A 12,693-nucleotide genomic window follows, 5' to 3' on the forward strand; every position below is an offset into this window, starting at 1 on the left:
AGATCTTCCTCTCTATGAGAAGATTATCATTTTGCATGTAGGGAAGTATGAAGTTTCTTTAACACGTGGCAGTAAATTAGTTGCCCCATAAAAGGAAAAATTAAATTCAGTTAGCTGTAAGTCAGTAATCACTCAATAGTTCATCTATCAACCTGGAACTTGAATTGCTTGATTTCTAAAATGAAAAGAAAGGAAAATACACACAGATAATAAAGACAACTGAGCAAGCATTTTTTCAAGTAATAAAAATACATCACTACTAAATAAAATTCAACAAAAAGGTTTGTTAATACTTTATTAGTATTTTCTAATGGACAAAACATAACGCAAACCAAATAAAATTTTTAATCTTTTTAGTTCAATAAAAATAACTGACATTCTGATTGTTGTTTCTTCTTTGTTAAAGAAGTATTGATAGAATAGTTAGGCACACAGTTGACACTTACTGTACAATGAATGATATGCACAAGTTATCTTTTAACACTTATAATTCTAAAATGTGCTCTTTATATTTTTCCCTTGTAATACAGGAGCCATGCTCCTATAAGCAAAATTTACTAATAACAAAAGAATTTTACAAGGAGTGACAAAAAGACTTTTAAAACAAGTCCTTAAATAAAAGGATGCAGCAACAACGGAGTGTAAGTTGTTGGGTTAAGAAGACAGCTTAAACTAGATCTCAAAACATTAAAAATTCATTTATTTTACAATTGCTCAAATACACATGCATTAAATGAAAATATTGCACAAATTAAAATTTTAGATTGTGAAATTTTATATTGTTCTTAATTTTTTAAAAATTGGTACACTTTCCTGGTAGCACTTAACTGTTTGATTTTTTTCCAAACACCAAAGCACAAACTTAAAATGAAGGAACTGAAATATTCAAGGTTTTAAATAAAAAAAAAAAAAAAAAAAAAAAATTAAGGCTAACCAAGTGCATCCATTAGTCAATGGCACAATTGTTTTCAGCAACTATCAGAAAACCCTAATCATAGGAAATGCCCATCTAACCCTTATATATAAATCATACAATCAATTTTTTAGGTGAATTAACTATAAGTTAGTAGTGATGGTTTCTAAATAGTTTATGTTACCTGAAAAGTCAGAAAACCCAAACAAAGAATGGTTAATTTAGAAGGTTCTTGCCTAAAGGCACCACTGACTTAAAAACACATTCAAAAATCAAATATCAGAAGACATAAAGCCTCTTCATGTATATATTCATATATGCAGTAAATGCATTAAATGTAATAACTTTATTAAACATAGTACACTGTACTTGACTTATGGGTTAAATATTTTACACACAGCTCGACCAAGTCATTCAAAAAGTATCTCTAATTTTAGCATGACCACGGCTCTCTCTGATGTAAAACATAGATGTGCAAGGAGAAGATGCATAACCATTTACACAGACTACCATTTGACATTTCTGCTTTTGAAATATAAACTCTTTTAAACAAAAATTATTTTAAAAACCCATTTACTCAAATAGTTTTTGGTATGACTGCAGTTCTCTTGCAGGGCTCCATGAAAATTCACAATCCTGCATGACCTTTCTTTCCCTGGTTGATGGCCAGCGATCCTCACATTATCTAGAAATGCTTTTTCACATGTACACACTAGGCTCTTACTCTTAGATTTATGTCAAAAATATACTTGAAATGGGCAGGGGTATATCTGAAAATCATTGCACTTACGGCCATGCTGATGCTTCCTACAGACATGTTTCACATATCTTTTCTTCCAAAGCCTGGGGCATGAGGAGAGACCAGGGCAGGAAGACACATTGAGAAGAAGAAATATTATATCTTCCACCAGAGTCAATAAGGATCTTTTCTCATTTGGAAGTTTAAATGAAAGGGATTTCATTTACATAATTCTGAAGACATGCAACACAGGCTGAAAATATGCATACTATAAGTATGCACAACAGCGTTACTAATAAATATGATTATTATTATAAAGCTTTAAAGGAAGGCTTTATTCTATTCAGCTTCACTTTGTAAGTAGGATCTCAGTGAGAACAAGACAATAACATCTTGTTCCAATCTTAAAGCTCCCAAACAACTGGGATACCAATACTCTGTCCCTTTATCTTAAGCACCCGGACGTTCTTTTAATACCAGCATCTTGGCTCAGTGGTCTGATAAATAGCTTCACTATTTTAAGGTTTTAGTGTTAAATAATTTTAAAACAAAAAACGCTGACACACCCAAACCCTTAGTCAGTGGAAGTTTAAAACTATGCAGAAATCCTGCATACAAAACATATGAAGACTTCCAAGATTGACAAATGGAGAATGAGAAAACTATAGGAAATGCAGAGGCTCCAAAACTGGAAAAGGTATTTTGTTGTTGTTGGTATAAAATTATTTTAGGGACTTAAATGTATACACCGAGGGGTTTTGCCAACTTGCTTTATTTAGTAGAATTTTACATTATGCAAAATATAAATAAAGCCTATTTTAAAAAATATTATAGTTCTGTTTTCATTATTTATTTTCATATATGTACACTATAATAGAGTTAAGAATTTGTATGTTTACATACGACTAATAAACTCATTTAATCCTTTGATTTGCTATTTTTGCAATCACCTAACGTATGTCTAGATCACACAATTTAAAATCATCATATAGTAACTTTCAATAGAGTACTGTTTTTTAAATTTCCACATTTTTAGAAGTATTTGGCAGTTCTTTCAACAAATTATAGCCCCTATTATATAATCAGTAATCTCTTAAAGAAAACTGTAATAATTTCGTAACTTAAATAAGAGCCATCATATGCTTCTTTTTACACACAGAATGCCAAAATAAAGCTTATGACTGAGTACCGTAAGAGCAAAATAGAGCCCTTAAGACACATAAGAATCAATTAAAATCTGTTTTCTACCAATGAATAACAAATCCAATGAAATTTTTGTTTTGACTGGTTTTATTTTATACTAGGTTTTTACTTTATGTCACAAAACTGTAATTTGGATATAATGTTACTTCATACTTTAAGGGCATTCTGTCACTTTCCCTAGACCTGAAACAGATGTTCCAAAGACCACTCACCTGGCTATCTACACTATATCAAAATTCTGAAAAAGACCTATAAAATCATTATGCAAAACAAATCCCTCCAAATAGTACATTGCACAGTTTCCCACTGTTAAACAAATCAGCCAATTTATCTGTGAACTCGTTTTGTGCTTTCCTTAGCTCTCATATATACACTCTGGCACTTTGTCATTGCTGGAGAATGCTGATTAGTTTGAAACGGAAGAGACCAACATCATTCTTGCTTGAGATGGGGGCAGTATCCTCTCAGTGTTGCAAAAATATGCACCAAATCATTTAAGACAGAAATCTCTCTTGGTAGTGGCTGGATAATAGACAAGGATGAGAAGAACCACAGTCTTGTGGATGTATTAATAATCTATTTTGAGACACTAAAAGACTGGTGCAGACACAACAGTATATGAGTTAAGCCCCAGAAGATCCGTCCATATCATCAGTCCTGGACAAAACGAACACCAGCTTCATAGATTGGAGTGTCACCTTTTCTGTAAAGAAGGCGCTTGAGTAGTTTGAAGTTTCTGTTTATATTTCTGCATCTGCTTTGACCGTGAATGCAGTCTGTTGAAAAGTTCACGGAATTTATACTGTGGAAATAAGGTTTCCAAAAAGCCTTCCAAAAAGACATAAACCATCCTCCTATTTAACTGGTTGTGCTGAAACATTTCAAAAACACGAAGAATACCTTTCCGTGTTGTCTCAGCCCCAATAATGTGCTTCAGTTCATCTAAATGAAGCGGGGGAGAGGGGAAATAAACACAATTCATTATTCAAAGGAAATCCAAGGCCTAAACTATGCTAAGTATGTAAAGTACAAAGCAGAGTAACTGATAAATAGCAAGTATTCAGTTAATGACCTTAACATAAGTTTAATAACGGACTTAAAACTTATATACGTTTGCAAGCATGCATGCACTTATGCAATAGATACTGTGAGACAAATACAGCACAGGAGAAAGTAGGAAACCCCAAATTAGAGTTGTAATCTTGTCCCTTAATACCTATATGATAACTTACCCACCCTGAGTTTGCATCCTCATCTATAAAATGGGAATTTATAATAACCAATATCATTATAACTGTAAGAATTTATAAAGACTTGATGAGATAATGTGAAAAGTGATCTGTAAACTCTAAAACACTATACACATACTCTTACTACATTTAATGCACAGTGAGAAATATTATAAGAAAATGTGTGAAAGTTGATCTATGATTTCAAAAAGCTTGCAACACAGAAACAGTGCCATTAAAATACTAAAAGCATAAAGACACTTACAAGGGGGGAATGCAACATGAGTTAACAAGGAAAGGTTCCCTTCAAGGAAGTGACAACTGAAGTAGATTTTGCTACCTGGGCAGCATTTTCATAGGTGCAAACAGATGAAGGATTTAAGAACAGGAATGAACAAATGAGCACTAAGTGGAAACGAAAACAAGACAGGCTCAAGAAATGGGGTAGTAAAGTTTGATTGAATTTTAGGATTCCTGTAAGAGAAAGTGGTGAAAAAAATGGAAAACTGACAGTAATGTGACTGTCAGGGTTAAGCAAGTTTGGAGTTTACTCATAGGCAACAGGAAGTTACTAGAGACACATAAATATGGGAACACCATGTATTATTCTTTTTTGTTTTTCCTCTTTTATTCTTGAATTTTATTTTATTTTTTTATACAGCAGGTTCTTATTCGTCATCCATTTTATACACATCAGTGTATACATGTCAATCCCAATCGCCCAATTCATCACACCACCACCACCACCCCCTGGCTCCTTTCCCCCCCTGGTGTCCATAACGTTTGTTCTCTGCATCTGTGTCTCTATTTCTGCCCTGCAAACCGGATCATCTGTACCATATTTTCTAGGTTCCACATATATGTGTTAATATATGATATTTGCTTTTTTCTTTCTGACTTACTTCACTCTGTATGACAGTCTCTAGATCCAGCCACGTCTCTACAAATTACCCAATTTCGTTCCTTTTTATGGCTGAGTAATATTCCATTGTATATATGCACCACATCTTCTTTACCCATTCGTCTGTCGATGGGCATTTAGGTTGGTTCCATGACCTGGCTATTGTAAATAGTGCTGCAATGAACATTGGGGTGCATGTGTCTTTTTGAATTCTGGTTTTCTCTGGGTATATGCCCAGTAGTGGGATTGCTGGGTCATATGGTAATTCTATTTTTAGTTTTTTAAGGAACCTCCATACTGTTCTCCATAGTGGCTGTATCAACTTACATTCCCACCAACAGTGCAAGAGGGTTCCCTTTTCTCCACACCCTCTCCAGCATTTGTTGTTTGTAGATTTTCTGATGATGCCCATTCTAACTGGTGTGAGGTGATACCTCATTGTAGTTTTGATTTGCATTTCTCTAATAATCAGTGATGTTGAGCAGCTTTTCATGTGCTTCTTGGCCATCTGTATGTCTTCTTTGGAGAAATGTCTATTTAGGTCTTCTGCCCATTTTTGGATTCGGTTGTTTGTTTTTTTAATATTGAGCTGCATGAGCTGTTTACATATTTTGGAGATTAATCCTTTCTCCGTTGATTTGTTTGCAAATATTTTCTCCCATTCTGAGGGTTGTCTTTTTGTCTTGTTTATGCTTCCCTTTGCTGTGCAAAACCTTTTAAGTTTCATTAGGTCCCATTTGTTTATTTTTGTTTTTATTTCCATTACTCTAGGAGGTGGATCAAAAAAGATCCTGCTGTGATTTATGTCAAAGAGTGTTCTTCCTATGTTTTCCTCTAAGAGTTTTATAGTGTCCGGTCTTACATTTAGGTCTCGAATCCATTTTGAGTTTATTTTTGTGTACGGTGTTAGGGAGTGTTCTAATTTCATTCTTTTACATGTAGCTGTCCAGTTCTCCCAGCACCACTTATGGAAGAGCCTGTCTTTTCTCCATGGTATATCCTTGCCTCCTTTGTCATAGATTAGTTGACCATAGGTGAATGCATTTATCTCTGGGATTTCTATCCTGTTCCATTGATCTATATTTCTGTCTTTGTGCCAGTACCATATTTTCTTGATTACTGTAGCTTTGTAGTATAGATGGAAGTCTGGGAGCCTGATTCCTCCAGCCCCGTTTTTTCCCCTCAAGACCACTTTGGCTATTCGGGGTGTTTTGTGTCCTCATATAAATTTTAAGATTTTTTATTCTAGTTCTGTAAAAAATGCCACTGGTAATTTGATAGGGATTGCACTGAATCTGTACATTGCTTTGGGTAGTATAGTCATTTTCACAATATTGATTCTTCCAATCCAATGACATGGTATATCTCTCCATTTGTTTGTATCGTCTTTAGTTTCTTTCATCAGTGTCTTATAGTTTTCTGCATACAGATCTTTTGTCTCCCTAGATAGGTTTATTCCTAGGTATTTTATTCTTTTTCTTGCAATGGTAAATGGGAGTGTTTCCTTAATTTCTCTTTCAGATTTTTCATCATTAGTGTATAGGAATGCAAGAGATTTCTGTACATTAATTTTGTATCCTGCAACTTTACCAAATTCATTGATTAGCTCTAGTAGTTTTCTGGTGGCATCTTTAGGATTCTCTAGGTATAGTATCATGTCATCTGCAAACAGTGACAGCTTTACTTCTTTTCCGATTTGGATTCCTTTTATTTCTTTTTCTTCTCTAATTGCTGTAGCTAGGACTTCCAAAACTATGTTGAATAAGAGTGGTGAGAGTGGACATCCTTGTCTTGTTCCTGATCTTACAGGAAATGCTTTCAGTTTTTCACCATTGAGAATGATGTTTGCTGTGAATTTGTTGTATATTGCCTTTATTATGTTGAGGTAGGTTCCCTCTATGCCTATTTTCTGGAGAGTTTTTATCATAAGTGGGTGTTGAATTTTGTCAAAAGCTTTTTCTGCATCTACTGAGATGATCATATATGGTTTTTCTCCTTCAATTTGTTAATATGGTGTAACACATTGATTGATTTGCGTATATTGAAGAATCCCTGCATCCCTGGGATAAATCCCACTTGATCATGGTGTATGACCCGTTTAACGTGCTGTTGGATTCTTCTTGCTAGCATTTTGTTGAGGATTTCTGCATCTTTATTCATCAGTGATATTGGTCTGTAATTTTCATTTTTTGTATTATCTTTGTCTGGTTTTGGTATCAGGGTGATGGTGGCCTTGTAGAATGAGTTTGGGAGTGTTCCTTCCTCTGCAATTCTTTGGAAGAGTTTGAGAAGGATGGGTGTTAGCTGTTCTCTAAATGTCTGATAGAATTCACCTGTGAAGCCATCTGGTCCTGGACTTTTGTTTGTTGGAAGATTTTTAATCACAGCTTCAATTTCATTACTTATGATTGGTCTGTTCATATTTTCTATTTCTTCCTGGTTCAGTCTTGGAAGGTTATATCTTTCTAAGAATTTGTCCATTTCTTCCAGGTTGTCCATTTTATTGGCATAGGGTTGCTTGTAGTAGTCTCTTAGGATGCTTTGTATTTCTGTGGTGTCTGTTGTAACTTCTCCTTTTTCATTTCTAATTTTCATGATTTGAGTCTTCTCCCTCTTTTTCTTGATGAGTCTGGCTAATGGTTTATCAATTTTTTTTATCTTCTCAGAGAACCAGCTTTTAGTTTTATTGATCTTTGCTACTGTTTCCTTTGTTTATATTTCATTTATTTCTGCTCTGATCTTTATGATTTCTTTCCTTCTACTAACTTTGGGTTTTGTTTGTTCTTCTTTCTCTAGTTCTTTTAGGTGTAAGGTTAGATTGTTTGAGATGTTTGTTGTTTCTTGAGGTAGGACTGTATTGCTATAGACTTCCCTCTTAGAACTGCTTTTGCTGCATCCCATAGGTTTTGGATCGTAGTGTTTTCGTCGTCATTTGTCTCTAGGTATTTTTTGATTTCCTCTGTGGCCTCTTGGTTATTTAGTAACATACTGTTTAGCCTCCATGTTTGTGTTTTTTACATTTTTTTCCCTGTAATTGATATCTAATCTCATAGCGCTGTGATCAGAAAAGATGCTTGATATGATTTCAATTTTCTTAAATTTACTGAGGCTTGATTTGTGACCCCAAGATATGATCAATCCTGTAGAATGTTCCATGCGCACTTGAGAAGAAAGTGTAATCTGCTGTTTTTGGATGGCATGCCCTATAAATATCAATTAAATCTATCTGGTCTATTGTGTCATTTAAAGCTTGTGTTTCCTTATTAATTTTCTGTTTGGATGATCTGTCCATTGGTGTAAGTGAGGTGTTAAAGTCCCCCACTATTATTGTGTTAATGTCGATTTCCTCTTTTATAGCTGTTAGCAGTTGCCTTATGTATTGAGGTGCTCCTATGTTGGGTGCATATATATTTATAATTGTTATATCTTCTTCTTGGATTGATCCCTCGATCATTACGTAGCGTCTTTCCTTGTCTCTTGTAACATTCTTTAATTTAAAGTCTATTTTATCTGATATGAGTATTGCTACTCCAGCTTTCTTTTGATTTCCATTTGCATGGAATATCTTTTTCCATCCCCTCACTTTCAGTCTGTATGTGTCCCTAGGTCTGAAGTGGGTCTCTTGTAGACAGCACATATATGGGTCTTATTTTTGTATCCATTCAGTGAGCCTGTGTCTTTTGGTTGGAGCATTTAATCCATACACATTTAAGGTAGTTACGATATGTATGTTCCTATTACCATTTTCTTAATTGTTCTGGGTTTGTTTCTATAGGTTCTTTTCTTCACTTGTGTTTCCCACCCAGAGAAGTTCCTTTAGCATTTGTTGTAGAGCTGGTTTGGTGGTGCTGAATTCTCTTAGCTTTTGCTTGTCTGTAAAGCTTTTGATTTCTCCATTGAATCAGAATGAGATCCTTGCCAGGTAGAGTAATCTTGGTTGTGCGTTCTTCCGTTTCATCACTTTAAATATGTCATGCCACTCCCTTCTGGCTTGTAGAGTTTCTGCTGAGAAATCAGCTGTTAACCTTATGGGAGTTGCCTTGTATGTCATTTGTCGTTTTTCCCTTGCTGCATTCAATAATTTTTCTTTGTCTTTAATTTTTGCTCTCTGAGCTTCCTGGACTTAGGTGGCTATTTCCTTTCCCATGTTAGGGAAGTTTTTGACTATAATCTCTTCAAATATTTTCTCAGGTCCTTTCTCTCTCTCTTCTCCTTCTGGGACCCCTGTAATGTGAATGTTGTTGCATTTAATGTTGTCCCAGACGTCTCTTAGGCTGTCTTCATTTCTTTTCATTCTTTTTTCTTTACTCTGTTCCACAGCAGTGAATTCCATCATTCTGTCTTCCAGGTCACTTATCCGTTCTTCTGCCTCAGTTATTCTGCTATTGATTCCTTCTAGTGTATTTTTCATTTCAGTTATTGTATTGTTCATCTCTGTTTGTTTGTTCTTTAATTCTTCCAGGTCTTTGTTAAACATTTCTTGCATCTTCTCGACCGTTGCCTCCATTCTTTTTCCGAGGTCCTGGATCATCTTCACTACCGTTATTGTGAATTCTTTTTCTGGAAGGTTGCCTATCTCCACTTCATTTAGTTGTTTTTCCTGGGGTTTTATCTTGCTCCTTCATCTGGTACATAGTCCTCTGCCTTTTCATCTTGTCTTTCTGTGAATGTGGTTTTTGTTCCACAGGCTGCAGGACTGTAGTTCTTCTTGCTTCTGCTGTCTGTCTTCTGGTGGATGAGGCTATCTAAGAGGCCTGAACAAGTTTCCTGATGGGAGGGACTTGCCTACCAGAGCAAAAGAGCTGGCTTTTGCTCTGGTGGGCAGAGCTCAGTAAAACTTTAATCTGCTTGTCTGCTGATGGGTGGGGCTGGGTTCCCTCCCTGTTGGTTGTTTGGCCTGAGGCAACCCTACACTGCAGCCTACCCGGGCTCTTTGGTGGGGCTAATGGTGGACTCTGGGAGGGCTCAAGCCAAGGAGTACTTCCCAGAACTTCTGCTGCCAGTGTCCTTGTCCTCACGGTGAGCCACAGCCACCCCCTGCCTCTGCAGGAGACCCTCCAACGCCAGCAGGTAGGTCTGGTTCAGTCTCCTATGGGGGTCACTGCTCCTTCCCCTGGGTCCCGATGCACACACTACTTTGTGTGTGGAGTCTCTGTTTCCCCCAGTCCTGTCGAGGTCCTGTAATCAAATCCTGCCAGCCTTCAAAGTCTGATTCTCTAGGAATTCCTCCTCCTGTTGCCAGACCCCTAGGTTGGGAAGCCTGATGGGGGGCTCAGAACCTTCACTCCAGTGGGTGGACTTCCATGGTATAAGTGTCCTCCAGTTTGTGAGTCACTCACCCAGCAGTTATGGGATTTGATTTTATTGTGATTGCGCCCCTCCTACCGTCTCATTGTGGCTTCTCCTTTGTCTGTGGATGAGGGGTATCTTTTTTGGTGAGTTCCAGTGTCTTCCTGTCGATGACTATTCAGCAGTTAGTTGTGATTCTGGTGCTCTCGCAAGAGGGAGTGAGAGCACGTCCTTCTACTCCGCCATCTTGAACCAATCTCCTATTATTCTTCTTAATTATTCATAGTCAGGGCCACTATAGCAGGGGCCTCAGAAGCAATACTTTATTGCTTTCGAAAGAAACATGCAACTTCCAAAATGTATATTTCTAACTAGGGTACAATATAATTTAAAGCAAATAGTTTTTAAGTTTACTAAAAAACAGGAGAGGGATTATGTATATATAAAAATATATACTTTTACATCTATCCTCACTTCCGTCAAGTCTTCACATAAGTGTCATCATCTCAGGGAGGCCCCCAATGGCTACCCTGTCTGCAACTGCAACTCATCTGACACCTCCCTTTTCCTGCACTATCTGTCTCCTCAGCACTTACCACTATCCAACATACTGTGCTTTATCTATTTCTTTCATCTCTTTTCTGTGTCTCCTTAGTAGAATGTAAACTCCAAGAAGGCAATGATAAGTGTAAAGAATAGTGTCTGGCTCATGAAAGGCTCTCAATAAATATTTACTGTATAAATGCATTAAGATTTCTTCCAGCCACATAACTGAGTCAGTCTATAGCACCATCTGGTTTATTCTAACAGTATATTAATATCCTAGGTTATTGTTTCTTTCCATTTTTCTAAAATGTTATTTCTGTAACTTGCTTTTTATCTCCAAATGCAACAGTAGAGTCTATTGGGCAGAATAAATAGCTGTGTGGCAAAGTTCCAACTTAACTGTCAGAAGAGAAAGCTGATTAAAATCTATGGTGAAAATATAGTTTAAATTAAAAATAAAATTATATGAAAAGAAATAGATATTGAGAACTTAAATATTTTTCTATTCTCTACATCCACAATTAAAATGTGGAGAAGAGATATCTAGGTATTTTCAAAGATATTTATAACCAAAGAAGAGATCAAACAACCACCCAACTACACAAAACTGCTCTTATTGAGAGAAGACAAAACAGACGAAGTGAATCTAAATTAGTGAGACAGCAGTGTTCTAAAGTAACTCAAATCAGACCAACAGAATGCCACTATGTACACTTTCTTTAGGATCATGTTTTAGTAAAGATTAAGACTGGGCCAATCAGTTGTTTCAAAGGGATTCTTTGAAAAAATGTGTTTGTTCTCTTAAATAGAACAAATATTCTTCCTGAAAACCTCATACTTCATATACTTTTATCAGCCCTTTCATCTGTCACAGAATTTATCATCAACTTCATTCTCAGAATGTTTCAAGGCAGCAAAGTGAAGTGGTTAAAAGCAACACTTTTTCTTCAAGTGGTTGAAAGCAGTGGCTTTCAAGGAACTCAGAGCTGAGTCAGAGTCCCAACACTCACTTACTAGCTATAAACCTTGGGTGACTCACCTAACCCCTTTGAGCTTCTGTTTCCTCACATATAAAGCTGTGATGTTAACAGTACCTAGCTTCATAATGTTATGAGGATTAGTTAAAGATATATGAGAAATGCCTAGCACAGTGCCTAGTGTATGATAAGCCATCAAATGATAGTTATTATAGTCAAAAGGCAGCTATACTTAGCATGCTCAATGCCTTAAATTCAGAAGAAGTACAAATTAATAAGATTTATACTAAAAGTGTTCACTTACCTGGCATAATTGAAAGTAATTTAGTTTTTCCTGCAACTCTTGTTCTCATTCGAATAGCTTTATCTCTGCATGGAACAGTCTCTGCTAAAATGCCATTTGGCCAAAAGGCATCTCTATTTAAGAAGATTAAATAAATTTTATAAACATTTTCATTTTCTAATGATACAAGTTGGTCAAATTATTCCAATTTTCTACAGAAAACACAAATGTAAACAGAAAAAGGAAACACTTCTGAAATTTTATATAGGTGTGATATTCAACAAACAGTAACTACATACAGGGTTCAATTTTAGGTGTAAAAGGATATATACAAGAAAAAATAACAGAAGTATGCCCTGGAATAACTTAAAACTAAGCCAATATAAAACAAATTCTGCACCCACACCTTAGAGCTATATTGGTTACCATGTTTCTTTCACATATTTAATCCATTCTCCTTTACTTTCACAGTGTACTTGATTCCTGTTCCCTAGTTCTCAGGCCAAAGGAAGGAATTGAGCAGAGTAACTACGCTTCCATCTGGGAATTTGGTCTGAGAGAGAGAGACTGCCCAGAGTGGTCCTTCTTAACTCTGACTGCACATTAGAAAACA

The 12,693-nt window shown here is 36.0% G+C and overlaps 1 protein-coding gene across 5 annotated transcripts in view; it reads right to left on the reverse strand.

The window, feature by feature from the left end:
• Nucleotides 1-281: 281 nt before the first annotated feature.
• Nucleotides 282-12,693, reverse strand: part of SNX13 (sorting nexin 13) — a 144,022-nt gene continuing 131,610 nt past the window's right edge. For all 5 annotated transcript variants that reach the window (XM_059933957.1, XM_059933955.1, XM_059933956.1 and 2 more), the window contains 2 exons: nucleotides 12,102-12,214; nucleotides 282-3,797 (listed from right to left, as the gene is read on the reverse strand). In XM_059933957.1, the coding sequence (XP_059789940.1) occupies nucleotides 3,550-3,797; nucleotides 12,102-12,214 (361 nt within the window). In that variant the 3' untranslated portion in view covers nucleotides 282-3,549. The remainder of the gene's footprint in view (nucleotides 3,798-12,101; nucleotides 12,215-12,693) is intronic.

Source organism: Balaenoptera ricei, chromosome 9 (genome assembly GCF_028023285.1).
Source record: "Balaenoptera ricei isolate mBalRic1 chromosome 9, mBalRic1.hap2, whole genome shotgun sequence".
Lineage (NCBI taxonomy): Eukaryota > Metazoa > Chordata > Mammalia > Artiodactyla > Balaenopteridae > Balaenoptera > Balaenoptera ricei.